This window comes from Lates calcarifer, linkage group LG4 (genome assembly GCF_001640805.2).
Source record: "Lates calcarifer isolate ASB-BC8 linkage group LG4, TLL_Latcal_v3, whole genome shotgun sequence".
Classification (NCBI taxonomy): domain Eukaryota; kingdom Metazoa; phylum Chordata; class Actinopteri; family Centropomidae; genus Lates; species Lates calcarifer.
This window is the reverse complement of record NC_066836.1, coordinates 14,815,212-14,842,947: the sequence shown is the minus strand read 5'-3', so window position 1 is coordinate 14,842,947 and position 27,736 is coordinate 14,815,212. Positions and strand designations below refer to the sequence as shown.

At 41.8% G+C, this 27,736-nt stretch overlaps 3 protein-coding genes across 4 annotated transcripts in view; 1 reads left to right on the top strand and 2 right to left on the bottom strand.

The window, feature by feature from the left end:
• The window catches only part of LOC108883584 (potassium/sodium hyperpolarization-activated cyclic nucleotide-gated channel 2), a 28,925-nt gene extending 15,410 nt beyond the window's left edge, over positions 1-13,515 (bottom strand). The window contains exons 1-4 of one of the 2 annotated variants that reach the window (XM_018676916.2): positions 12,253-13,515; positions 9,533-10,690; positions 6,502-6,925; positions 4,317-4,478 (exon numbers count right to left, since the gene is read on the bottom strand). In XM_018676916.2, the coding sequence (XP_018532432.1) occupies positions 4,317-4,478; positions 6,502-6,925; positions 9,533-10,659 (1,713 nt within the window). In that variant the 5' untranslated portion in view covers positions 10,660-10,690; positions 12,253-13,515. Of the gene's footprint in view, positions 1-4,316; positions 4,479-6,501; positions 6,926-9,532; positions 10,865-12,252 lie in introns of those variants that run through there. The other variant, XM_018676914.2, reaches the window with a different exon arrangement.
• A 144-nt stretch (positions 13,516-13,659) lies between these two features.
• LOC108883585 (E3 ubiquitin-protein ligase RNF126) lies at positions 13,660-19,553 on the bottom strand. The gene is made up of 9 exons (XM_018676917.2): positions 19,318-19,553; positions 17,941-17,999; positions 17,777-17,837; positions 17,450-17,688; positions 16,934-17,002; positions 16,748-16,817; positions 16,209-16,302; positions 15,610-15,725; positions 13,660-14,878 (listed from the first exon to the last, which is right to left on the bottom strand). Exons 1-9 carry the CDS (start codon positions 19,516-19,518, stop codon positions 14,726-14,728), a joined length of 1,062 nt encoding a protein of 353 aa, XP_018532433.1. The 5' UTR covers positions 19,519-19,553; the 3' UTR covers positions 13,660-14,725.
• A 604-nt stretch (positions 19,554-20,157) lies between these two features.
• sugp1 (SURP and G patch domain containing 1) lies at positions 20,158-27,623 on the top strand. The gene is made up of 14 exons (XM_018676911.2): positions 20,158-20,312; positions 20,760-20,928; positions 21,128-21,234; positions 21,646-21,882; positions 22,038-22,161; positions 22,247-22,347; positions 23,384-23,507; positions 23,630-23,958; positions 24,059-24,165; positions 24,392-24,569; positions 24,691-24,797; positions 25,752-25,897; positions 26,789-26,918; positions 27,071-27,623. The coding sequence occupies exons 1-14, from the start codon at positions 20,294-20,296 to the stop codon at positions 27,095-27,097; spliced, it is 1,905 nt and encodes a 634-aa protein (XP_018532427.1). The 5' UTR covers positions 20,158-20,293; the 3' UTR covers positions 27,098-27,623.
• The last annotated feature ends 113 nt before the right edge of the window (positions 27,624-27,736 follow it).

Sequence of the window (27,736 nt, the reverse complement as noted above, 5' to 3'; positions counted from 1 at the left end):
TTTAACCACTAATTTATTCTTTTATTTTGGTAAATTAACATTAACTTTCCTGGTAAAAATGAGAGAATTGATACCACTCTGATGTTGGTGCTATATGCACAAAGTCAGGAGACAATTAGCTTAGCTTAATTAACAGCTAGCCTGGCTAGCTGCAGCATATTAGTATACATCTCTGCTTCAGTTCTGGTGAAACAAACCAGATATAACATGCTAATTAGTCAGCTTTAGAGGTGCTGCTAGGCGTATGTTTCAGTAGTGAGCCACATTAGCTGTTTCATCCTGCTCATAGTTTTTAGTGTTAAACCTAGCTAACACCCACCTGGCTGTAGCTTCATATTTAGCATACAGATATGAAAGCCGAACATTTTTTTCCTCACGAGGTAATCTGTGAGAAATCTTTCTTCTAAATATAAAATGATCCTGACTATGGAAAGCATGACTGAAATGGAGAGTGGATTGATGGTAAAATGTATTTGATGCCACACCGGTCCCTTCACTGCGACCACAGGTAACAGAGTAACTGTTGCTCCATCTTCAAAACATTCAGGCTTGAATTGCTCTCAACACAACTAATGTCACTGCTGCTTGAGTAATGTTTAAGTGCAGTAACAGTGCTTCTTGCTTGGGTAGGGAATTGTAGCTATGGCTGTATTCAGCACAATGAGATCCTTCAGAACAAAAACACCTGAGTTCCTGTGGGACCGAGATAATTGCATCCTTTTCTAACCTTGCCCAGGAAACAAACACCACCTCATTTCTTGTCCATTTACAGTGGTTGGACAGCAGCTCTCACTTTTCATGTTTATATGCTGTTACAGGCCTAGTGAGTAGTTCAAATCAAATTTGCAGCGTCCAGCAGCAAACCTGTAATACTGTTTGGTCAAACTAGGTGTGGTGAGTAAATAAAGTGATTTAACACCATACATAGTGATTACCGGCTTATCTGCTCCAAGCGAGCAGACCACTGTACAGCAAAGCCCCCTCCTGCTGATAACAGTGGGGGATAATAGGAAAGAGACGTCTCTGTGATGTGGATACAGTAAGGGATGGGTACACGCACAGTTGTAATTACAGAGTCGAAACTGTACACCCGGTGTCTGTCAGTTAGTGCTGTTGTCACTATTATTACCCAGTTGCCTCTGCACTCCACTGACACAGCGAGGCTCTGCCACTAAACTGCACTCTACCATGGAAATTAACTTCGTGGCTGACAAAGCTGTGCGAAGCTAATGCTAAATATAAACCAAATGAAATTAATGGATGGAAGTTGGGGTGTAATGCAAAAACAACCTATGTTCCCGGAGGTATTACAAGTTTGACTGAATCCAATTACTGGCTGGTGGATGTCATACAGAGTTACCGAGAGTTCTCAACGCCCTCCATGGGTCCTGCCTGTGGGCCCCACACCACCAGCCACTGCAGGGTGCAGGGCGTGATGGATGGCCTGGCTGCAACACAATGGCTAATGTTACAAGTTGTCAGCCACTCAATAGGGGGGCGGTCTCAGGTGGCTTTAGGCAGTGTGTACCATGCCAGGCTGGCCCTTTAGTTTGAGAGTGACGGCTCTCTGGAGACTGACTGTCTTTGATTATACAGAGGGCGAGAGCAATGGAGGAGTCAGTGGCCTGTCAGCCCTAAACTTCATCATCCTGGACTTCAGACTCTGAAGTCTCTGAAGCACTGTACAGACTGCAAGGTTGTCCTCATGTGTGTCATGTAAGTTTTTAACGGGTGAAATATTCAAGTTTCCCTCAGGTTAAGGTTGTTGTGCTTGCAGTGCTTTATAGGGAAGGTCAGCAGTGTAATTTTTACAGTATACACGAAGTAAAAGAAAGCCCATACTGAGTACTGATGCATGTCAGTGTATTTATATTACATGTAAGGTAGCAACAGACTATAGTTGATTATTAATCAATCTGCCCATAGTCATTAATCATTTAATGTACAAAATGTCTAAACATTGTAGAAAAACAATTTCTCAGAGCCCAGAATGGCATCCTCAAATTTCTTGTTTTGTCTAATTAGTGAAAAGCAGCCAATCATCCCAATGGAAGAGCTGGAACTGGTGTAATGAGAGCACGATGGAGTCTTTACTCGTCTATAACATCAAAGACTTGGTTTGGATACGGTCGAGAGTCAGCCTCGGGGACAGCGGACACACCTGCTCTGATTTAAATCTCTAAATGCCTGAATTCTGTTTGTAATACTGAGGTATACATAGTTTAAATGTTATCTTTTTCTGATCTTAAAGATTAACGCTGCACTAATGTGAAATTAGTCTCTGAACTTAGATGACTGTTTTAATGGTGTAATAAACAGAAACAGTCTCCACTTGTTATAGTTATTTTTTTCTTTTACCATCTATATTCATTACCTGGATTTAATATTGTATGAAAGCACAATTCATCAGACCCAAAATATCCACACATTATTGAGATCCTGAGTCAATACTGTAATATATGATTTTGTCAATGTGGTCAGGGGCTACAAAATAGTGCTGGTAAATCTGCAGTATGGCCCTGCCTGCCACATTAAACAAGAACAGGAATTCCTTCCTTTTCACCAACATGAAAGAGAGGCTATTTATTCTCATCATCACATTAACTTGTTTTAACTTAATTACTATTGTACAACAATAAAGAATTGCTGCCCTCCACAAAATACTTCAAATGTGAAATTTACGAGCAGTCACTGGCGGCCCTGACAGCATCGGGGGGAACAGGACCCAATCTGTTTAAAACCCCATTTGGACCTGTGCCTCATGTCTGGGTTAGTGTGGTCTCCCCTTGCTCAGTAAAAGGCTGGGCTGACAGACAGACCTATAAACAACCAGCTTTTATCTTTCTGAGAGAGACATGGCAACAAAGAGCCCAGCTGCCTGGCCATATACTACCCCCCCACTCCATCCCTCTGTTTTCCCCTTTTATCTTTCCTGTCATCACCCCACCATGCTGAAGAGGAAGCACGGAGGGATATAGAGGTGCGCTTAAATCTCTCTGCTTTCTTTTTCACAGCTTCTTCATCGGTGTCATAAAGTTGTTTTCTATGTCGAGCACGCCGATTGGATGCTACTGCACAAGATATGAGCAATTTTCTTGATTTGTTGGAGAGAAATATAGACTTTTTCTCCTGAATCAGTAACAGCATAATTGCAACAGGCATCACTTAGGTTAATAATGGATCTCTGAAAACAGCAGTACACTGTTTATAAAGTCGACCCTATTGATCCAAATTATAGTATAACCATCACCAATAACCTAGAGGACCTTTCATTTTTAGCCATGAACGGCTCTAAGGATGGAAATGTCGGTGCGACACTTTGGTCCAAATTGAAGTCTTTTATATCATGACCGCTGGACAGATTGTTTGTGCAGACACTCATGGTCCTTAAAGGATGAATACTAATGACTTTTTCTTCTAGCTCCACCATGAAGTCAACTTTTTCACTTGTCCTCTAAAATATCTTCACATCAACATCCACTCTGGACTGTCAGTAAATCTTACACTTCAGTGTGTCTCTGACATTTCATTAACACCATGATCAGGTCAAAAATTTTATCTGTCAAGTGTTTTGTTTTATGACCAAACTCCTGCAAAACTAATGAAATCCCCATCAGCCTCAGCTGAAGTTTGTGTTTACTGCTAATTAGATTTCTTTTAGCATGCTGACACACTAAACTAAGATGGTGAACATGGTAAACATTATACTAACAGTAATTAGCAATGTTACTATGAGCTTGTTAGCATGCTGATGCTAGCATTCATTTCAAAGAACAGCCTCACAGACCCACTAATGTGGCTGCAAAGCCCCGGTCTTGTTTCACTGTCTCAGACCTATATTTATTACTGTTTACCCTTTTAAAGGAAGACTCAACTCTGCAACTAATTTCTATTTTTATGGCATGACCCATGCACTGTCAGTACGACACAAGATCAAATTACCAACTGATTTAATTTTGTGGCCACAAAAATTGAGTCACCAGGAGCAAAAACCCATTTTCTGGCTTTTAAGATGAAATTAAATTAAATATCATTCAGATGCGAAGGTTCATACACAGCTTTGAGGCCTTTTCATCTTTTGATCCTAAAGCACTGAGGTTTCTGCTGCAGTAAAACACAAAAAAGCATTTATCATGACCACAACATATTGATTGACATTCAGCCAATATTTTCTGATGACGGTCAGACACCTCAATCAATGCTCTGTGACTACGATCAGATCTTTCCCAATCAACTTGGAATAAAAGATGTAAATCCAGTTCCGGGGGTGATATGTGCAACTTCGTATGCGCAGACATGATTCCCCTGACACATACCTCCATCTTGTTGAGGGACACCCAGCAGTCTGAGGGGAAGTCTTGCAGCATGGGAACCAGGAACTGTAGGCAGCCGTCCCAGTGACACAGCAGCAGCATCATACCAATCAGGTTAAAGATCCGCATCACCGCACTGGCCAGGTCATAGGTCATGTGGAAGATCTGAAGGAAGACAATAAGACAGGAAAGGGAGTTTTAACTGGGCTGCACTTGTATTTTAGGTTTGAGCTTTGTCAAATACTTAAATCTTTGCATTGATATTTTTGCAGCAGGACCAGCTACCCACTCAGCTCCGCAGTCTCCTCTGGATTATACCAAGTTTGATTAATGAGTAGGGGAGACAAGCTCCCATCAGTCCCAAATCAAACACAGCAGGAGCAGGCAAGACATTTGTTACACAGAGACACATGACATCAATCAGGGGCTCAAACACGCACATAGAGTCTAGTCTCACACACACACACACACACACACACACACACACACACAAAAACACTCACGCAAGCCTGCGGGCATAAAGATACACTAACAACACAGACAGGCATGTCAACTTGTGCAAATACACATTCAAACACACAGGATGATGGACAGGGACCATCATGATTCTTAACAACTGATAGTCTATGTTACCTCACCCATCAATCATTCTGAGTCACCGGACAGTCACTTAGGCCAATCATCTATCACTTGACTGACTTCAACAAACCACTCCTTGTTGCTGCTTTGATGGCTTTTTAAATACAATAATCATATCTAGAAGTTACTGTACTTTGCATAGTAAGAACAGCCTACATTGTCTGATAAAGTCCACTGTGAAGGAAAGACAAATGGGTCATTTCTTACTCAGTGCAGCTGAGGGAGAAGTGATACTCTGTGATGGGAGTGATGAGGAATGAGACTGGACATGAATCACATGTGCTGATCTTTCCAAATGCCGCTTTAACCTTTATGGGGTTTTCACTGTCAGTTTTTATCAATCAGCAACTGACAAAATAGAGTAATTTGTCAGATCGTTTTTACTGAAGATGGATGAGAGGAACTGTACCGGACACAGTTGTGCTGATGGATGATGGATGGTGTTCAGCACCATGGACAGCTCCAAGACAGTTACAGAAACTAAAAGTAGCTCAGGGTTCAGATTTTTGGATTTTCAAAATAAAATGACGACTGTTAACGTCAAAGAGACAGGCATATGAGACCGGGCATTTGCCTGTGTCAGTGTCTCACTCCCCACCACATCTCTGCTCTCATTCTCCATGCATGCCAAGTATCATTTCCCATCATGCACCACTGCAAGAGTACGTGTGTGTGTGTGTGTGTGCATATCACATCATATCTTCAGAAATCCAATTATCCAAAGGTCAAGTGAGCACCCGAGCCCCAGTGCGCTGCTCACCACCGCAAAATGCCAACACCATGCTGCCAATACTGGCATAAACGAAAAGTCGAGTGATCTCATGACATCGTTGGACCTCCCGTCTCCCAAGCTGCGCTCCTTCATTTGAGGAAGGACTCCGAGGAAGAGGATGGAGCAGGGCCCCCGACAGAGTGCATCCCTCACAGAGTAAATAAAAGCCAAGTGGTCAGGAAGGGCAGGGCTGGGTCATTGGGTTCAGTCTGAGGACTCTACCTGGCAACAGCAGCCTGCCAGATCATCTAACATCTCCAATCCCTTTAAATGAACAATTAGTGACATATATAAAATCTAAGTCAACGGCCCCCTAGTGCTGCATATTTTCATCACCCTCCACCCCACCTGTTCTTCCTCCGGCGCCTTAATTGATTAACTGTGTTTGCCCTGGTAATAGGCTGCTTATTAGACCACCTGGTGCCGCCTGTGGGACTGCTGGGTCAGACGGGGAGACAGAGGCTATGTGACAATAACAGTAATTAGAATGCAAAGTTTGTTAAGGCTCAAACATCCTGCTGACATCATACATTTCTCACCAGGTGGCAGGTGAGAACATGAATACCGAGCCTCCAGGCGGAGAAGAGCAGGCAGCTCAGAGCAGACAGAGAGGCAGATTGTTGGTTTGGTCCCGAGCCAACATCAGCATATTGGAGGCGAATCAGTGACCTTTTATCACCGACTAGATTGGGTGTTTCTTCCTCTGTGGCTAAGAGTTGTGTGATCAGAGTTAACATAATATTTACTCAGGGACAGACATGAAAAGCATGCTCTTACCTCTTCCCACTGGTGAATGTAGCGTATTAATCTGGAGAGCCTCAACAGCCTCAGAAGACTTAGGATCTTGGTAAAGCGGACGATCCTCAGGGCGCGGGCTGTCTTGTACACCTCCGAGTCGATTCCCTTCTCCACTATGAGGAATATGTAATCCACTGGGATGGAGGAGATAAAGTCCACAATGAACCAGGTCTTTAGGTACTTCTTCTTAATGGTTTTAGGGTCCAAAATGATGTCCGAGTTGTCCTCAATGATGATTCCCGTGCGAAAGTTGAGCACCAGGTCCATGAGGAAGAAGGTGTCGGAAACCACGTTGAAGATGATCCAGGGCGTAGTGGTCTCGTCCTTGAAGAAGGTGATGCCCACGGGGATGATGATCAGGTTGCCCACCATAAACAGCAGCATTGTGAAATCCCAGTAGAACCTAGCGGGCGTGTGTGTAGTTGTGGTGTGTACATGACAGTGTGTTTACATGGGTGTGTGTGGAGTACAGGAAAGGGGGGTTGGAGGGGTTGGAGAGAGGTGGGGAAGGGGGGGGGACAAAAATAGAGTCAGATAAGAAAAGGGAGTTGCTGTGGAAAGCCGATAGGCACAAGAGACTTCCTAGCTCAAGACTGAAAAGTGTGAACAAAGTGCAGGAGCTACACTTTGCCTGCCTGAACATGCAGAGAGTAATGAAAGATATTGTGCTGAACTTACTTCTTCCAATACTGACATGCACCGTAATCACTATTTATGAGGAGTCTTCCTATGCATTTTATATTCCTATAAACAGCAAAGTGAATCTAATGATCATCACTCTGAGTGTGAGTTTAAGTACATGCATTTTTCTTGGAGTAAAAAAATGTATAAACATGGCAGTTTTTCCTGTAGACTGACTGAGTGAAATGAATTCGCTCCTCAAGCTGCATTTTCAAGGTTTAAATGATGAGTTAAAAGATGGAGGCAAGGTTCATTCTCCTTTCTTAACCCTTCTGTTTTGCTGGTTACTTACTTACTTTACTTCCTAGTTATTTATGGTTAGACAGTGAAAGAATAACAACAGCAAATGCTATTCTGTCACTTTTGTCCTTTCCTTCTGACCTTACTAAAACTCATTAAGTGATAACTCCTCCCTTTGTACGTTTGATGAAGGTAACAAAATGTAATGGCCATAAAACATTGGAATATTTGCTGACAAAGAAATGTACAGTGTATCCTTCAGAGTGATGTAATTTATGTTTGGGGGTAAATTAGACCTCCTCTAAACAAACCAAAAGAAAACAAGGTACAAACTAAATAGACCTCCATCTGATTTGGGAGGGGCAGTGCTGCATAAAAAGTACTAACTCCAACTGACAGATACAGAGAATATTCACGTTTTACAGCCAGAGTCTCCAACCTGAAGAGGACTAAATTGGGTTTATAAATAATTCCCGTAAAATTAGGAAAAGTTATCAAGTATCAAGCTGATAAATCAATATTAAGTGTGTTATTTAACTGTTAAAAAGGATCAAACACAACATTAAGGTCAATTTGCATTCGCATTTGTAGCTTTTATCGACCTTGCAGCTCACATGGAAGCCAAGAAGGCGACTGTGTTGCTGCTCTGTGCCGGTAGTGATGTGGCAGTTTGGTGACTGGGACAGACAGAGTAAAAGTAGTGAGGTCTGAGCCCCGTCAGAGGCATCTCTGCAGGACAGGTGCAGCGCTGAGTCATTACACTGCGACTTATGCAACAAGCTCCGACTCCTCCACTCCACGGCAACAACAATAACCGCCCCGACGGTAATGTCAGGAGCAACTTCGGCTGCTTTAACTGGGCTAAGCATTCATTAGCATAAGAATCACGGGAGAGCATGATAGCTTCTTCTCGGCGCGTGGGAGTCTGCGTGATGCGGACAGGTCTCCAAAGTGGCCTGTTGTCGAATTACATCTCTGCTGTTGGAGACGTGTCTCAAGTTTAGCCTTTAGTGGTCTACTGACTCGGCGTTATGTGATACAAATGGGCCAAACATGAATGGCGCTGTGAATGTTGGGGGGTGGGTTATAGGTAGCGCTCAAACGCGCGAGCCGACTCCAAATTAGACGGGAGCTGTCCGCTCCTTGTGGTGCTGGAACCAAACCACGCAGCCCAGAAGAAAACCTACTCATTTCCTGACCCCCCCCCCAAAATACAATTCAACGACTGATACATGTCGAATAAAAGCCATCAGAGGCTCATGTTTTTATTTTATTTTTTTTATTTTATTTATTTATTTTTTTACCCACAGCCCAGGTCACGAGGAGCCTTCTGCGCTCGTGCATTTCCCCAAATATTTGTATGACAAAATAGCTGCTGGGTGTCCAGCTGAGGTTACCAGTGCTGAGCCGTGATAAACAGAGCGCATCCGTCATTAAAATGCAGGATCTGGGGAGTCGTACAGGCGGATATGTCTCCAGTGAGCATGCTTGAGGTTTTCGCACACTTGGCTCAAGGTGACATTCCATTACTGAGTGCATCGCATACACACACACACACACACACACGCACGCACACACACACGTATAGCCTACATCCTGTTAGCACGGTTCTTGTCGCAGAGCACAGCTTACACTACAACGAATATTAACTCGATCTATGAAAATGATGGCGTTTTAAATGAAGTCGAATTAGCGTCAGATCGCTGTCCTCTTTGTTCTGTACACTGCAACGAAAAGTCTAGATGTGTTAGCAGGCCGGGTTTGTTGAGCATCCCAGACATGCTACCGCACATACAGACCGGATTTGTTTACAACCTTGAAAGGACACTCTTTGCTGAAGTCAATTTGCCTGACAACAGGTTGTTTGGGGGATTAATGGCAGCAAGTTGCAATGCATCGATTCAAATCTCTGCAGATTCAATCACAGGGGATGGGATGAAAAATCAGTAGCCTAGAACAATAACCATGCATGTGTTCCCATGGAGCCACAGTGGTTACTCACTATAAAGTAAGTTGTGGTTGACAATGGGAACCCACACGGGCCCCTCATGACTTTCAACGTGCAACCAATGGCAGCCCCAGCTCTTACCTGAAATCGCTGTAAGGGTGGATAATCCAATTTCCAGCTGATTTTACCCTCTCCTGCTCTCTCTCCACTGCTTTTTGACTACCATACATGCGTAAGGAGAATTTGTTAACTCCAGGCTGCAGCATACTACTAAACTGCCGCTGCATGAAGCTGGCTTGGCTGCCCCGAGGCTCCGCATCCTCGGCGGGCACAATTGGCGGTCCATCCTCCGGCTTCTGGAAAGTGACAGAGTTCCTGGGCTGCTGGGTCTGAGTCTGAGTCGGGCCGTGCAGCGAGGACGAGGCTTTCCGGCTCGGTGCGTTAGAGAAGGACACCTTGGAGTCCTTTTTCTCGGGGACACCGCTGGGGTTTGCGCTCTCTCCTCCGTGCCCCCCGGTCAGGGACCCGCCTGGCGTGATCGAGCCGTCCATGCTGGCGGTAGTCGAGTTACAGGCTCCGCGCTTGGCGCTCCCTCCGTCCTCGGCCCTCCCCGAGCCTCCCGTCTGCTTCTCCTGTTTGGAGATGATTGAGCGCAGGCTCCCGGTACCCGAGTCCCTCCTGCATTCTCCGTTTTTGTTGCATTTCATACTGGAAATTGGAGCGACGCTGTTGCAAACATCACCCGCTGTCGCGTTTAAAACCTCTACCGCGACCGCTGATTCCGACGCCTCCGCCCCAGATGCTCTGCTGGTCTCGCCGCGCTGGGCAGCATCGCCCGGACAGGGTGTCTGGGTCTCGGTAGCTCTGGAGGCAGCAGTGGGCCGTGGGGCGGCAGGAGCGTCCTCTGTGTGCGTAAGGCAGGGCTCCTTGTTGGAGTTTCTCCTGGAAGCCGAGGTCGCGGCTCCCCCTCCTGGCGTAAAGTTCTTCATCCTGATACTGCCGCCGCCTCCTCCTCCTCCACCTCCGCCACTGCCGCTCCCCCCGGCTCGGCGCAACCGCGGATGCTGAAACTTGGACTCCTCTTCCCCGTCGTCCGTCTCGTCCATCACGACGTTGCTGGCCACACCGGGCTGCTTACCGCTCGGTGCGCCGGGAGAACCGGAGTCCAAACAGTTGTGGATGCTGGTGCTTCTCGTGCATTTGGACGCGACAGCCTTGGGTGCGCTGATGTGGCTGCAGCCACTGCCGCCCACCGCCTTCTTCTTCATGGTGGCAGCGGACGCCGGTGAAACCTCATTCCTGTCCATGACATTAAGCATATCAAATTTTGCCTCCAATTATCTTTGGAGAAAACCAATCAGAGGTAGAGAGGAGATGGAGAGAAGAAGAGGAGAGAGGGGGAGAGAGAAAGGAGAGAGGAACAGAGGGAGGGGTGGACGTGACTTCTTTGCAAACTACTGCGCTTATACTTTCACTAGTCATCCTGTCAGAGATGCTCAAGTATCAGACTAAATGAGTCTTTTGATTGCGTTAAATATCATTAAACTATTAGCTTATGCTGATCCTAATTCAGCTCAATGATCTAAATTTGCAGCTGAGGCCTCTCAGTCATGACCTAAAGCTTGAATTGCCTCAAGTGGCTCTACCCGAATTAACACACGGAAATAGATGCTTAACGTGTTGTCAAACGCGGCGTACACTAACATCAAAAGTTTAATTACCACGTGTTAATGAAAACTCAAATGATGTCATACGTTTTAGAGGGTGTTTTCAATGACAACCTTCCTGAATTGGTGTCACCCTGAGTTGGCGTTGAGCGCGCTCTAGTGGCCAGGCAGAGGGAGCACAGAAGGTGTAAACGACTAATGTTCAATATTTCTGTGATTGTGACACAACAGAAGCTTCAGACTTTGTCAAAGGGACTTGGACAGAAACAGGAACGGGTCTACTGCAGTCTTGGTCCATTTGGAACGAACTCAAACATGATTCTCTGGGTGCTTGTATGCGGGTTCACTCTGTACCTTGCACCTCTCATAGGGCACATTTTGTACCAAAGCACCTTTTAATCTCTGTCCCTAAGGTTATTTTGTTTGTTTAAAAGTGCAGGTGACAGGGTGCAAATATTAACAGCCACAGTTAGGGATTCTGAGCCCTGAAAGTACACAATCCAAGCAACAAAAAATGCACTCAAGGAGTATTCAATTAGCTATTCACATCCTCTTTCAGCAGGTGGCAAACTAAAATGTTTTAACATTCAGAGGCAGAGTCTGCTTAGTCAGCTTTTGCATAATCTGTGCAGATACCACCTGTAACAAGGGTCAACAAGTACAGCAGAGCTGCTAATGTACTGCAAACACTGACACAGAGATGCAGGTTCAGCATCACTGATGAGCTACTTGGTGCCCTGGCTTAAACTGTGAGATACAAGCTAGTTGCACGTGTGTAGCTTAGCAGCAAATGCATTTCCATTAGGATCTCTGCTTGAAGAAACATACAGTAAGATAGTCTGAGTGCATGTTTGTGCCAGTGGCCAAAGCTACAGAGCTACAAAGCATCATCCCTACACACTGAAGATATGGGCCACGATAATCGAGTGCTCTGTCACCAGAGGAGAGATTAAGTAGCTAACCTATTTTCTTTGATCTAGTTTTGGTTGTATCTAATTTTGGTTAGGTATGTACAGGATAGTTTACATACATGCACCTACAGCGGGCCTACGTAGCTACAGCAATGTGACTGTGGAGCTGGTGCCAGGCAACGAATTTACGCACCATCCCTGCAACATACAAACATTTCCTGAGAAACCTCATAAAAATTCAACTTCAAGTTAGTTTCGAATCTTCTCGCTGCAGATTTCTTACCTTTTGACATCAGTGCTGGGAAGTCATGAGCGTCATCTGTCTCTTCGCCCCTCCCCTCGTCTCTCTCTTTGTCTCCCTCTCCCAGCCATCCTCCCTCTGCTTCATTAGTCCAAACTACGCAGCTGCACCAAGGTTCAGTTTAATTTCCTGGTGGAAGGTGATGCAGCAGTGACACTCAAACTATTTCCAACACATGACAGAGACTGAAAAGACACAGCGATGCACTGAAATAGCAATTAAAAATAAAAGAAGCATTGAACAAACACCAGTTAAGTGGGAAAGTGATAGTGATATGAGTGGCCCAGAAACATGTTACAGTACCACACAGGAGCAGAAACCACCTACTAATAAGGTATATCCATTAATCAAAATGAGCAGTGTTAACCTACATAGGGAAGATTAAGTGATGATTTTACTGGTGTGGAGCACCAGACACACAAATGTCCTGAAGGAAAATAAGTAACCACATAATCTGCACGTCCTTCCTGCAGTTTGACAACAAGTGAAGGTGGCATTTCTCCACCAGAGCCTGTGTTTTGTCAAGGACATGAACAGTAAGTCAGCCTGACAGCCTTTTCAATTTGCAGTTGTTGGCAGCACCACATCTATTTGCATTGGCAACTTTGGAAGCTTCAGGAATATATATTTAATTTCTTATTTCTGTTGGTCTGAATATGAAAAGGTCACTGGTCTGGTGACTCAGCCACAATCTGCTTGTTAAAATTTGCTTTAAAATAAAAACATATATTTAAAAAAAAAAAAAACCTGGGCTCACTGTGAATGTCTGACAAATACATCTTTGTTGCACTTTGATCATGCAAATGAAAGGATGGCACGCTGTTTACTTTCAAGGAGGAACTTGAAGACATTTGACCAATTTTATCAACAAAAATCAAATGCCTGTAAAATATTATATGTGAGTAAGGGATTGTCTTGTATCTGCCTCCTGACCTTTGCTTTTCATTAAGTGTTCTTTTTCACGGTGTTCTTTTTCCTGTTAAAGGGGGTGAACACTTGTGCAAGCATTTTATATTTGTAACTAAGAGGAGCTGGGAACCATGTCCCTGCTGCAAACTTTACTCCATTATCGATTACCTTTCATTAAACATTTTCAAATATCACAGGGTCAATTTGAAAAAAAAAAAACAAAAAACACAAACCTTTCAGAAACCATTACATGGTTGGCATGTGAATGTAAAGCAAAGATAACCTCATAAGAGACAATCCTGATGACAAGAACATGCATTTTATGTGTTCACATTTATCCTCCCTCTGTTAAACTGTGGTCTCTTGATTAAAAACAGTTGAGGTTTGATCAGTATTATTTCATATTATCAAGTGTGTAAAGTCAAACCGTACCAGGAGGATAACATTTTGAAACAGCACATTACAGTGGAAACTTTCAAATTCATTTGTTTTAGCACTTTATTGTGATTGTACGAAAAATCAGTAAATAAAATAATAAACACTTGTTTCGTGAAACACATTTGGCCAGTTCCTTAGAGGTAAGATGATCCCATGCCTTTTTTAATGTTTTTTTTTTCTTTAACATTGCTCCATGTCTGTCTTGGGCAAGGGTTCAATAAATAAGTAGGTTTGTGAAATTTTTCACTTGAGGAATAAAAATGTGTCCACTGTTGAGCTGTGAGGATCTTTACCTTGTCAAGATACACCAAATACACTGGATCAAGCGCAAAATAACAAAAACAAGACTTTTTCAATGCAAAAATGAAAAAAAAAAAAAAAGGTTTTGTTCAGTAGTTTAACCAAATTCACATTCTCAACATCAGACAGAATTTTGTGCAAAATAAAAAAAACAAAAGGTGCAAATAAATAAAAATTAGATGCATACACTCAGTTTCCTTTCCACAAGGTTTTAGTTTGATCCATTAGCTGTACAGCGGCTGACAGTTCAAAATGAATTCTCTATCTACACATCTATGGACTCTGCACCACCACAGGCAATGTTTTTAAAAAAGAACATTTTGTCTTTTAAATATAAAATGTGTCCCAGCCTCGTGGCAAAGACATGTCTCTGTCAAAAAGCAGTCCACTCTGGCTCAAGCTCTGTCCCAGTTCTGGTCACACTCCCACTTTTATTATTATTATTATTATTATTATTATTATTATTATCATTATTATTATTATTGTTGTTGTTGTTGTTGTTGTTGTTATTATTATTATTATTCACAGCCTTTCTGGATCCTCTTTCAACACTGCCCAGTCCCACCTCCTCAAACGCTCAGTAAGAATAGCAGCAGGAGCTGGACCCGGTGTTCGTTCAGCGTGGGGTGGGAGGGTGGAGGGGATGATGACTAATAGTCTGCAACATATTCAGAGTTCACCTCGACTCATATCGCCCCCTAGAATTGAGACAGACGACTGTCCTGGTCTCAGCTGTAGAGAGGAGCTGTTGGGTCTCAGTTGGGTGTGAGGTTTTCAGATATGAGGTGGCGGTGGTGACTGTGAAAATCTATGAGTTGCTGGCAGCATTCTCATTGCTAGGTGAACTCGGGGAGGAAGAGGAGGAGGAGGAGGGAGAGAAGTTCATTCCTGATAACCCTGGTGGATCTGTGGCTGTGTTCTGTCCACTAAGACTCTTCCTGCACACAGGACACGTATCGTGCTATGGGATAAACAAGGATGAACAGGAGTCCTCAGTTTGTTCACCATCAACACATCAACAAAGTCAGACGACTGTTTCGTTCTGGACAATCAGTGGTATCCAAATGTGCTACAGATGTAGCACGGATGTAAGAAATGACCTGGTCAACTTTTTCTCTGCCCCCAGTTTGAATCATTCAGTACCAAGTGTGCTCAAATACAGAGTCCCAATCTAGTAAGTTCACATCTGACTGACAGCCGAATACTAGTCTGGTTCTAGACCACTGACTTCCCACCCTTTTCTAAGATTTGTTCAGCAGTTCACAAACGTTTGGTGAAAGCTGTTTCCCCCAGTTAGAGCAAGAATTAACCAATCAGAGGTTAGAGGGTGGGGTTAAGAATGGGGACGCCATCTCAAGAGTGATGCAGCTATACAAGGTGTAAGTCAACAAATAACCACTCTTTAATTGTGTTTGATTAATATAAAACAACATCAAGTTCTTCTAGTTACCTATACCACAGTTTTATGTGTCACTGCTTTTCTTTTTGCTCACTTATTTACCGTCATCATCCTACCGATACTCTCACCTAAAACTGCTGTTGTTTTGCAGTGTGTGAGGAAAAGTGTCCAGTGTTTTAACAATACACAATAGGTTATAATAAACAACTCCAGCTCTATACAGCTATTCAGTTTGGTGGAACTGATGGTAATCAGGCAGATATATTTGAGACATAATTGTTGGATATACATACCTGCTCCAGCCATGGTACTATACAGTCATTGTGAAACAAATGATTGCATGGTAGTTGTCTAACACTCTCCTCAACGCTGTAGTCCTCTTTGCACACAGGACACTCTAAACCAGCACCTGCAAAAACAGAAAACAACAATACCATCTGTGTGTGTGTGTGTGTGAGAGAGAGAGAGAGCGAGCCCTTCAGTCACATGCATCAGCTGCATGGACAATTGTGAACACACTGATTCTGTTTATTTGAGTTAAAGCAGTTAAAGCCATGTTATGCAGTGTAAGGTCAAATTCAATGCTTCACTTCACAACCACCAACAACACCATGATTTAAAGTTAAGACTGTGATGATAGAAAACTGACGACCAAACAGAAAAAAGACATGTTCAGATTGTGATTATTTGTTAGCAGCCTTCTTGTTACAGAAAAAATACTGTTATTGAACTGTCCTAATATCCTAGGAAATGGGATTGTGTTTTTTTATTTGGTGTGCTTAGATGAGGAAAACTGTGATTTCAAAAAGAGATCACTTCTGATCTGTTCTGATAGATAACTGAAATGGATAAAAGAAATGAGTGAGAGCCAGACAGACATGAAGGGACTTACCAACATGTTCCTCTGTGATGGAGATGGTGGGTAAACTCTTTATCCTCTCTCTGTCTGCGGGAGGTGGACCTGTGTTTTCAAACTGGTTCAATAACTACACGTGAAAAAGAGTAGAATCACATTTAACGGCTAAGATCATGTGTGTGTGAATAACATTGTTCTGTAACTCTTTTAAGACAATCTCTTCAAATATGTACATAAACTATATGTCTAATTAAAAAGAAATAATCCTCACAAATTCTGATCTGCCAGCTACAGAGGTACATTCTGTTTTTTAAAAAGTGCACTTTGTTTATTGCCAACTGAATACTTTCTGTGTACTGAACTCTGAGAAAACACCACTTCCTTAAAACATAGAGGCCATAGTCAGGGATATGCAGCCTAGTATCATTATATTGCTATAAAATAAATGTAAATATCATAATCATGAATTATTCATTTCTGGGACCCTACTGAAAAAGCTCTTGGTGCACTGTATCTGCCTAATTCATATATAGTTTTATTTCCAGGGTAAAGTTAACGAGGAACACTTTTTGCACCTGTGTAATGATGGCATCAAGTCCATTGGCGCCCCAGGCATAGTCCATTGGATTGGAATGTAGCATGCCCCTGCAAAACAAAAAGGTCATCAGAAAACAAGAACGGGTGTTAAAAACGGTCTTCTTTTTTCAGCTCACTGACATGACACAACAAAACAAACATGCATCACATTTTCTTTCACTTACCATGGTCCCATCCCAATATTTGGCATGGCTGTAGGTGCTATGATTCCATTTACTAGCTGCTGGATGATTCTATATCAGGAAAAAAATAGCACAAAAAATGAATTTTCACACTTGCTGAATCAAACCAAGAAATTCATCTTCTCACACATGGAAAAAATCTGTACATATTTATAATTTTATAGCCACAGAAATATGTTGCTACTTAATACAGATAGTAGTACTAGATATTTGTTGTTTTATAGGAGTTTATGTTTTAGAGGAGGAGATTGTCTTTGCTATTAAAATGGTAATAGCGGATATCCACTATCCACTTATTAGATCCACTTATTATGTTTAAATCTATCTTAACACATTAAGTCACTTTATGTCACAAAAATGGAAAGAATATTGCTTAAGTACTCTCTGCTATAACATGAGCAGCACGCATTACTCACACAAGAGAAGCTGATTTTTTACCGGTACCTTTGTGTCCCACACCAGCCTCCCACACACACTCTACTGCTGAAAATGTCTCACCCCTCTAATGTGGGCACTCCTTCATGGCGCGTACCCTGTCGTCGAGGAACATGTCGACCCCGCGGTTGCCGCGCACTGTATCGTTGCCGTGAGGCCATTTCCCGTTCTCTCCTGTTTTCTGTCTCTCGGTTGTCCTCTGTGGGTAGCCGCGTTCGAAGGTCAAAGTTTTCATCAAAGATCCCGAGTGCGAAGGGGCCATACCCAGAGGGAAATGTGAATAAATGTTGGTGATCCATGTTCTGGTAGGAAAGACAGAAGCAATGTCAAATAATGGTGCAATGTGCAAAATGTTTTCCTGCACAAGCTGAGTTTGTGAGTCCCACTGACCTCAAAGGCTGAGCGGCTCTGATCACTGGTGGAGGATGTGGATGCGGACCCATTTTCAGTACTGCAGGAAAGCAGTGGAGAGGAAACCAAAAAGCTAAGACTCAGAAATCCACTTAAATATCAAATTAAGAAAAATAAATGAGACACACAAATATCTTCTATACCTTCTTTCCTCAGGCAATTCCTCAATGAAGCCAGATTCACAGCGTGGACAGGTGTAGTCCTACAGTGAAATAAATGACAATATCTAGTATGTATGCATGTTGACTAACATATATACAGCTGTCAATTAATTAGGTACACCTAGGTAAAACTGATGTGGTCCAATTCAATAGCATAAAATCCTACCCCTCTGAGGGTTGTAAAGTTTCAGTTAGAATGTTAGACAGGTGTCAATTTAACACTTCTACACAATTATAGAGAGTTATACCGAGAAGTGCTCTTAATATTTAGTCAGCACTGAAAAAATACAAACACGGTGAACAAAACAGTACAAACAGAATATGTAATACAACAACCGCACCACGAACTACACCCTCCTAAATAACCTTAAACACTTTAAAAAGTGTCAACCAAAGGTTAAAATTATAACCCTCTCATTATGTTGTATCAGACTACACTAGTTTTGACTAGGTGAAGGTGTACCTAATAAAGTAGTAAGTAACACACTGTTCTACTAATATGTCTCTGTGAAGCGTAGACTATGCTAGTATTGATGTGAAGCGTAACTGTAATTAATAATATCATCACAGATGTCTGATTTCCAGTACAATAAGCCAGCTTTAGAGTTAACAAATGTCACATACTATGAATAACTCACTGTAACCATTTCCAGTTAGTAAATATGATCTCCGGGGAGTACCCTGTCACATGTAAGCAGCTGGCTCACTGCCTGTTTATAAAGTAATTGTTACTGTAACATTCAAGAAGCTTCCCCATAAATAGCTTGACAACAGACTGTGGTGGCAGGCGGGCAGGCTGTTGTCACAACACTAGGAACTTTAAACTCAGACTGGCTTTTGATTTTAATTATATTGTGCAAGTCTTACTTCTCCTTGCGGTACAACCACAATAAGCTAACAAGCGATCCGGGTGGGAAATAAAATTTCTCTGTAGAGGTTTTATATCAGCTGACTGAACATTATTAAATCAAAACCAAAAGCTGGCAGAATTGAAATCTGGCTGAACAGCGAACCAACGCTTTCTCCTGTTAGCTAGCTCGTCGATGTTAAACGCCATCACTATGACACCTGTCAAACTGTTAGCATGAGCTGTACCTGGCTGCTATTCAGTATACTGACATATAGGTGAGATTATACCTCTAAATCACAAGATCATGGTGTGAGCGACCCCGCCAAGTTAATTACTACCACTTCACTGTCACTCTGGAGCATTGGTGCTAACTAGCGTAGCTGAGCAGCAGCAGTCAGTCGACGTGACTGGCTGTGCGCCACAAACACACATACACACATAAAACCACAACAAGAACAAATACTATTTCTCGTTCCTCAAGTCGGCAACTGTGTCTCTTGGGTCCTTACCGGTAAACGCGGACTTATCTCTGCTGAACACCGGTGACAAAAAAACCGGCAGGGCCGTGGGGGAGCTTCAGCCATTTCTAAGCAGGAGACCAATTCGTACGGTACGGACGGATAGCAAGAAGGGACAACAAGACCTGACTTTTGCAATGGGAAAGACGCGATGAAAACGGAAACGTACCAGCTCCTACGTAGCATTACCATAGCAGCAACACAAAATTACTGAGAAGAGAAGTTCCGGTTTAACGTTTCCTTCGACATAAAAGCGCAAAAGTCTAAGTAAAAATTTACTCAATCAACACCCATGATTGGACCTAAAATGAATGATTTACATTATTTTGCTTTATCATAATTTTATTTATTTCATTTTTAAATCGTTCACATCACATTTTATGCCGAACAGAAGTAGTATCAGAGACGTTATAAGAGAAAAAAAATACTTAATATGGTATTATCCTGCGCAATACAAATTAAACCAGACACTTTACAATCAATTAAACATTTTTATCAGTTTATTAGGCACATCTGTAATGACATATATCATATTCATTTATGAATTGCCCTGCTCTATTTACATATATGTTTGCTATACCTTACTCGGTATAGCAAACATATAGGAGGTAATTCCAGGACCTTGAGGGAGCTCAGTGAATTTACAGTATGAATCTGAGAGGGTCACGTTATTTTATTTTCACCAAAAATTTAAAGTTCTGGTACAGACTGATTATTGCTTAATTTTTGTGCAAGAAAGTACAGGTTTAGTGTGGGGTCTTGTAGACTTTAAGAGATCATACGGTGTATGGGCAGAGACATAGTGGACAGAGACAGTACTTTTATTCTGGACAAACAACAACCGGAAGTCTTAGGTCAGATTTTTCTAGCGGACTCTGCTTCCAAGTCAGCTACACGGTAGCAGCGAGGGGCTTTTTGTAGTCAGTGAGCGTTATTTTCGAAGTATATTCGTCCTCTTGCTGCGGCCATGGAGTCGAGCGATGCAGGTAAATCTTTAGAGTAAATCTGAGAGATGCTTATACTAAATATAAAGCCGCTGCCTTTAGTGAACGCGTAAGTTAGCCAGGTTAGCCGTAAACGTCAATTGGCTAATGTAGCCGCTGGCTGGCGTAAACAGCGTCAGCAGAGTTAGCTGGCGTTAGCTAAACCAGATAGTTATCAAATATGACAATGTGCATTATATGAACAGAACTCAAATATAGCAGTCTTTAACAATATCTGCAGTCCGTTTTAATTACATGTAATTACTGTATCTTTTTAACATATGTTTAAATCAGTTTCTTTTGTTGTTTGATATAGAGAAGCTTTCTTGTTCATCAGTCTGCAATGGCTACTTACATGGCAAAGTTATACTACACAAAATGGTATTGTATTGATCTGCTTTGCTTTATTATTTGTTTATGAGTGGATTTTCCCTTTTTATCTTTGTTCAGGACGAGGGGGGTGGAAGACCAAGCCTGCCCAGCCCCAGAAAAACAAGATGAACATGAATATTCTCCGTCAAGAGAAGCTCATAGCTCAGAAGAAGAAAGAGATTGAGGCTAGAATGGCAGAGCAAGCTAAAATTAATGCGCAAACCACTAGCAAGCCCCTGCCTCCAAGGTATAAACTCACGAGCTCTCACTTAAAGCAGATATGTTGACAATAAATAAATGGGATTTATTCTATAATACTATTACAGCATCTGTGATACTATCAATCTGTGTTGTAATTCAGGATGGTTGTGCTTTGTTTTTCATTAACATTGATTCAAACATGTAAGAAAGTGAATGTGCTGTGCTTTTTTCCACTCTGACCCCAGTGGTTCTCCTAGTCTTCAAGGAGCCTCCTCAAACAAGTTTGCAAACGATGGAAGCTTCTTACAACAGTTCATGAAGATGCAGAAAGAGAAATCCAACAGCGTGCCAGGTTTGTATGTTCATCTTCATATTTTTGACCAAAAGACTGCAATCTAGTTTTGGTCATGTCCTTATTACAAGTAATAAATTACTGTGTTGCCATAAAGTGAAATACAGAGTTTTTGCACAGTAACAGGGACACTGGAACATAGAAAAACAGTAGTAGGCTTGTCTACATAGCTGATAAAGATGTCCCTGAAAGCTGCACAGTGTGTGGGAGGTTGAGGCTCTTTAAGAGGGCATCCTCCCCAGGGGAAACATGGGAGAATGCCATGACAGGACCACGAACATTGCCTTACCTTGCTGGTATTGATTACTTGCCAGTTGTTCTGGTTGAGGAAGAGCAGTTAGCAATGGTAGCAGAAATAAGAATGGCATTTATCTGAAGGCCAGTGCTATGTGGTCCGTTTATTCTTTCTAGGTTCCATGAGTGAAACCAAAACTCCTTCAACGTCACCAGGCGGAAACGCACTTCACAAAAAGAGCATTCTTGTTGGGAAGCGGCCTGGCCTTGGAGTCAGTAGCATGCTCAGTCAGTTCAAGAGCTACTCACAGTCCAAGAAGAATCCTGTTCTCAGCCAGAGGCCAAGTGTGTTTTGCTCTCCAGATGACGACGAGGAAGAAGATGCTGATTACTCCAAATTCCTAGAGATGAAAGGTAATTCAAGGCCTGTTTTTCAGTGTTTCTCTGGACATCTCCATGGCTTGGACATTTCAGTTCATCTTCTGCGTACTCCAGTGGTACAGTTACCTTGTGACTGGCATTTTGTCATAAATGCCCTTAGAGTAAATGTACTCATAGCCTGCTTAAAGTCTCTCCCCCAGAGGATTCAGACACCAGACTCATTATCGACAAGATGGCATCTTTTGTGGCAGAGGGGGGACCTGAACTGGAGAAAAAGGCCAAGGAGGACTACAGAGACAATCCTGTTTTCTCGTAAGTCTGAAGGACATTGTAGCTTATTAATTTATTTTACTCGTGCAGTATTTTCGAAATTAACTGTGGCCACCTTGCCTTTCAGATTTTTATATGATAAGAGCAGCATGGAGTATCTCTACTACAAAAACAGAGTTGCAGAATTGAGAAGGGATTTGCTAAAACCTGAGAATACATCAGATAATGGTAAGATTACCTCCTCTCATCCTCTGTCTCTGTTTTCTCTCTTTTACCTGTTCTCTCAGAAATACAAGAATATAACTGCATTGGGGTGGACAGTGTGTCAGTATAACATCGTACATATAGTTTCCAGTTACCACAATATGACCTCACAAGGACATCCACAGACATGATGGTGATTATTATTCTAATGATGGTTCTAATAACCTTTAATTCATGTGTATACATTTCTTTTGAAGCCAGTGCACTTAACTTTAAACATTCCCTCTCAAGTACATTACCATAATAGAGATCTTGACTGTCCAGTTAAGATGACCCGGACAGAAGCAAACTGACATTTCTCAATAGCAGTATATATGTATATGTATATGTATATACCATAATGCAGTAACATACCAATGCAATTCTTTTTTGAGGTCTCTGTCTTGTGTGAAACTGTTATTCGTAAGTGTTGAGTTGCATTTTAAAAAAGGAAGAAACAAACTTCTGCACATTGGCTTTCAAGACCACATCATCGTACAAAAATAACTTCTAGTCAGGGTTCTAATCTGATTCTGGTTCATCATCAAACTGCTTCTTATTTTAGACTGTGGCTCTTCACTGTTTCTCATATGTTTTAATAAGCCATGCTTGTTTTTGGTTTGCACTTTGAAAGCTGCAAAAAGAGTACTGCTCTTTAACTAGTAAATTGTGAGAGAGATTATTGATTTGTCCACATTGCTCACTCCTAAGTTGTGCCTAATTGGATCATATTAAGATTCAAAAGATCAAGTAAAGGTTCTAATCTTTAATTGTGCACAACATTACAAATCTGACAGTGTACTGTGTGTAGTGGAGCCTCTCTGGGCTTTATTTGTTATTCATTTGCTACAGTAAAAGCCTCACATCCATACAGTTCCCCATTCACCACCCCTGTCCCCCTTGCTCCTCCTTCCTCTTCTTATCCCCTATTGGCTCTAGACTGGTGGTGTATGAGGGCCAGTTGAGTACGGTACAGTAGTAGAGTGTGAATTGAGTCCCAGTACTGATAGGCTGCTTAAAGTCTCCCCCCCAGTGGACGCGGAAACCCAGCAGGTGGCTGAGAAGCTGGCCAGGTTTGTGGCGGAGGGTGGCCCCGAGGTGGAAGCCATCGCTGCTGAACGCAACCGAGACAACCCTGCCTTCAGGTCAGTCACTGTATATGTGACTGTGTTTTTAATCATGACGTCTTGTGTTTTTTTTGTCTTAAGCCTGGTTTTACTTTGGCTGTTTTTGACCTCACACAAAATGTATACTGTCCTTCCAACAGTTTTTTATATGATTACCAAAGTCCAGCTTACCACTTCTACAAAGACAAAGTTCAGGAGTATCGTGCTGCCATCCCCCAGAGCTCCTCACCTCCTGCAACAGAGTTCAGGACAGATGTTCAGCGACCAGCTGTTCCACCATTTCCAGGAATCCCTCCAACATTGAACCCAACATCTCTACCCCACTCTCAAGAGTCAGACACCCCACCCGGTAAACGGAAGAGGAAGAGCAGATGGGGATCTGAGGATGACAAAGTTGACTTGCCCATTCCTCCCGTCATTGTTCCTCCGGAGATTAATGTTCCAGACCCCAACACACCCTCTCTCTCTGGTACATGAACTTGTGTTGTACATTTGCCACACAAATTGCTTTTTTTTCCCCACTATCAGCTGATCCATTAGATAATTAATATTTGTCTTTGATGTTCCAGCCCAGGAGCTGAGAGGTCTTGGTTATAAGAAGGGAAAGCCTCTTGGTCTCGTTGGAGTGACAGAACTATCAGAGGACCAGAAGAGACAACTCAAAGAACAACAAGAGGTAGGAAAATGCCAACTGAGTGTATTTATTGCATGAAAATTAGGATTGTGCATTTTTAACTATACCTTAACTCCACCTGCCTTTTTTCTCTTTGTCTGATATCAATTTAATCTGTCCTTTAGAACAGTAAAAAATCACTTTGATGACTTTCACACCTTAAAGTCAACATTATTAATCCCTGTGTTACTCACTGTGCATGTATGATGTTTCCTCAAACACTCTGTAGATGCAAGAGATGTATGACATGATCATGAAGCACAAGCGTGCCATGGCAGAAATGCAGGTGATGTGGGAGAAGGCCATAAGAGACCATCAACATGAATACGACAGCGATGAAGAAGTAGACCAGCAGGCAGGCACCTGGGAGCATCGTCTTCGAAAGATGGAAATGGAGAAGACGCGTGGTAAGGCCGTCTATGGAGAATTATTCATGATAACTAACACTAGCAGCAGTTGATGCCAGTTTTTATCAAGGTGGTTACCTAGAACCTTGCTGTAAAAAACTTTTTGTCTGTACTTTTACAGAGTGGGCAGAATCTCTGACAGAAATGGGTAAAGGGAAACACTTTATTGGGGACTTCCTGCCTCCTGAGGAGCTGGAGAAGTTCATGGAGACCTTCAAGGCACTCAAGGTCAGTTTTCTCCTGAATTCACTTGTTCTTCAGCCTAATAAGAATGAATTTTATTGTTCTTCAGCTACTAAGATTGCCTCTGTCCATTGTCCATCTTAATATCGGCTTAAAGATGAAAGAATCAATGATTTTGAATTAAAGGAGAAAGCTAAGATCAGGCAACCCAGAGGTCATTCAGTTTTTTAAATTACTTTCTAATTATTATTTTAAGGGCTTTATGCAGAGTTTTTTATAGGTGTGGCATATGGAGCTATCTCATACTAGAATTCTCTTAGGAATTTGTTGTTAAGAAATCTACTGGAAAATTCTGTAAAACTTGTATTCATTTTAAGTGTAATTTGTGCTGGCAATCAGCCTCCAAGTGCTGGTTATGTAGAATATAGTAGAACTATGGTCAATTTTAAATGCTTGTAAGCAGGATTATAATCATTCATCCATGCCTTTATTTTCAAGCTGCTTATCCAGGTCAGGGGCACTGTGGCAACAGCCAGCAGCAACCCAGACGTCCCTTTTCCCAGCAAAGTCCTCCAGCTCCTCCTCGGGGATCCCCAGGAGGAGACTATAATTGCCACTTGTATATTTTAGACTCTGGTTAACTCCATTTGGCAGTGTTGTAGAAACCACACTTTTTAAAAATCCCTTTAAATGTTTCAAAGTTGAAAAACAGCACAGTTTGTAAACAGTGCCAGAGTCATGGGAAGTTATTGGAAAGTCAACAGTCACATAAGGATGTAATTACAAACCATTTAAGTATGAGTAAATAAAATTAAAGAGAAAAGCCTTACATAACTTTATCACTAAATTGCTTTTAAAACTAAAAGTGGATTCACAAACTCCCCTAGTAGACACAAAGATAAAGTTGTATCAAAACAAAGATTTTAAGATTAAAAATGTGACCGTGACATGGTGCAACTCTTCAGTGCATATTGCAACTGTAGTCCTCTTGACTTGCAGGAGGGCCGGGACCCAGACTACTCAGAATACAAAGAGTTTAAGTTGACGGTGGAGAACCTTGGTTTCCGAATGCTTATGAAGATGGGTTGGAAGGAAGGTGAAGGCCTCGGCAGTGAAGGACAGGGAATCAAGGCTCCCGTCAACAAGTGAGCATCCATTCTTATTATATTTACCATACACTGACATCACTGTAGTAATGATGTGACTTTCACCAATATGGATTGTTTGCTTTGTTCTTATATACACATTCTCTAACTAATAAATAAAAATGTATTCATGTTGTAGATCAAAATTCCCCCAGTTAAGTTTATTTTAGAGGTCATCTCACTGTGCACAAGGTATTGGTTTACACTTGAAGAGAGGTCCCTTTAATTATTTTCTTTCTCAACCCACCATCATCAGTGTAAGACATCTAATCATACTGGAGCATCAGATTCTTCCTTCCCATTCAAAATGTAAATATGCACGGCCAGCATGACACTTGTGTCTTGCAGTAAATGAAAAAAAAAAATATATATATATATATATATATATGTATAAAAGTTAACATTTTATTATGGTGCTCTGCGAACACTTGTAAATGACTAGCTCCTGAAAATAATGACCGAGTCAACAAAACAAAGAGCACAGTGGACAGCACAACAGAACTAATTCATTTATTTCCACTAACAGTTGTTTTGTGTGAACTGTGAAATCTGTTTTGTTTGCACAAAGTGAACAATATACCTCTGACTAGACTCACAAGTCTAGCTCATCAACTAGATAACTGCATGCCACTGTGCATCTTAACACCTGAATAGACCTTTTTCACAGCAGACTTGTCATGGATGGAAAATCACAACTGTTACCAGTAACATTAATAATGGTTCTGTTCTATTCATGTGTCCCAGTAAGTCATGACAGTGTGACAGTGAGGCAGTATGAACAATGCCAGGACCCTGGAACTGAGACAGCTAAACAGAATACAGCCATTTTATTGTTCAGACAGACATGAAAGTACAAACTAATTTTGAGTGTGTCTCGCTGTCCTACTCTAGGGGACAGACAGCAATGAACGGAGCAGGGTTAGGAATCGACCGTCCAGCTGAGCTCACAAAAAGTGACGATGAATACGATGCTTTTAGGAAGAGGATGATGCTCGCTTACCGCTTCAGGCCAAATCCACTGGTAACATATTATATTTATAGTATAATTAGCTATAGAAATTTGACACTTGTTAGCTCTTCCACTTACTGTGCTGCTGATTTCACTCAATATGGGCAAGTGTCCTTTGCCATAATATCCAATTTTAATCAAGTGTTTCTTTTTTCTCTCCACAGAATAATCCACGGAGACCATATTACTGATGTAGGGGACTGTTTTTGTTTATTCTTGGTCTTGTTAATCATAACTTAAAAGCTGGTTTCTCCAGTTGCCACAGCTCTGCTAAGTTGTGAAATGGACACCGTTGCACAGTAGAAATTTTGAAATTTGAAGTGTGTGTGTGAGAGGGTAATGAACTTTGAGAATGGCTGAAATATTGTTAGATCGATTACATTTTAGGTTTAATTTGGTTAAATAATCAAAACTGTTTTCTTTTAATACTTGATCACCTATTTTGTTACATTTCAATTTAATACTATATCACTTTTAAATTTGTAAAGACATTACATCGCCTGACTTCCATAATAATTTCATTTGTTTGTGTAACCATTTTGTTCCCTTTGAAAGTTTGATTTAACTTTGCATTCCAACTAAATAACAGTTCTGTATTATTACATGGCCCTCTGTATAAACTGCATTGAGTAATCTTCCTCACTGTGCTATATATAATTTTTTGTTCTTTCATTATATGCTCCAGTGTTCACAATTAAAAATGGCCACTTGCTGAAATTTGTTGTCATAGAGATGTTTTAACAATTGTGTCAAGCTATAAATACTGAACTTATCTTTTTATTAGGAAATAAGTAGGAGCTAAAATAAACTGTCAGTTTATGGTACACTTG

Coding starts and splice junctions, on each gene's coding strand:
- LOC108883585 (XM_018676917.2), bottom strand. CDS start 19,518: ATGGTAATGCTACGTAGGAGCTGGTACGTTTCCGTTTTCATCGCGTCT. Junction 17,838..17,940: donor GAATTGCCTGAGGAAAGAAG/GTATAGAAGATA, acceptor GCTTTCCTGCAG/TACTGAAAATGGGTCCGCAT. Junction 16,818..16,933: donor AATATTGGGATGGGACCATG/GTAAGTGAAAGA, acceptor TTTGTTTTGCAG/GGGCATGCTACATTCCAATC.
- sugp1 (XM_018676911.2), top strand. Junction 21,235..21,645: donor GAAATCCAACAGCGTGCCAG/GTTTGTATGTTC, acceptor TATTCTTTCTAG/GTTCCATGAGTGAAACCAAA. Junction 24,570..24,690: donor GGAAATGGAGAAGACGCGTG/GTAAGGCCGTCT, acceptor GTACTTTTACAG/AGTGGGCAGAATCTCTGACA.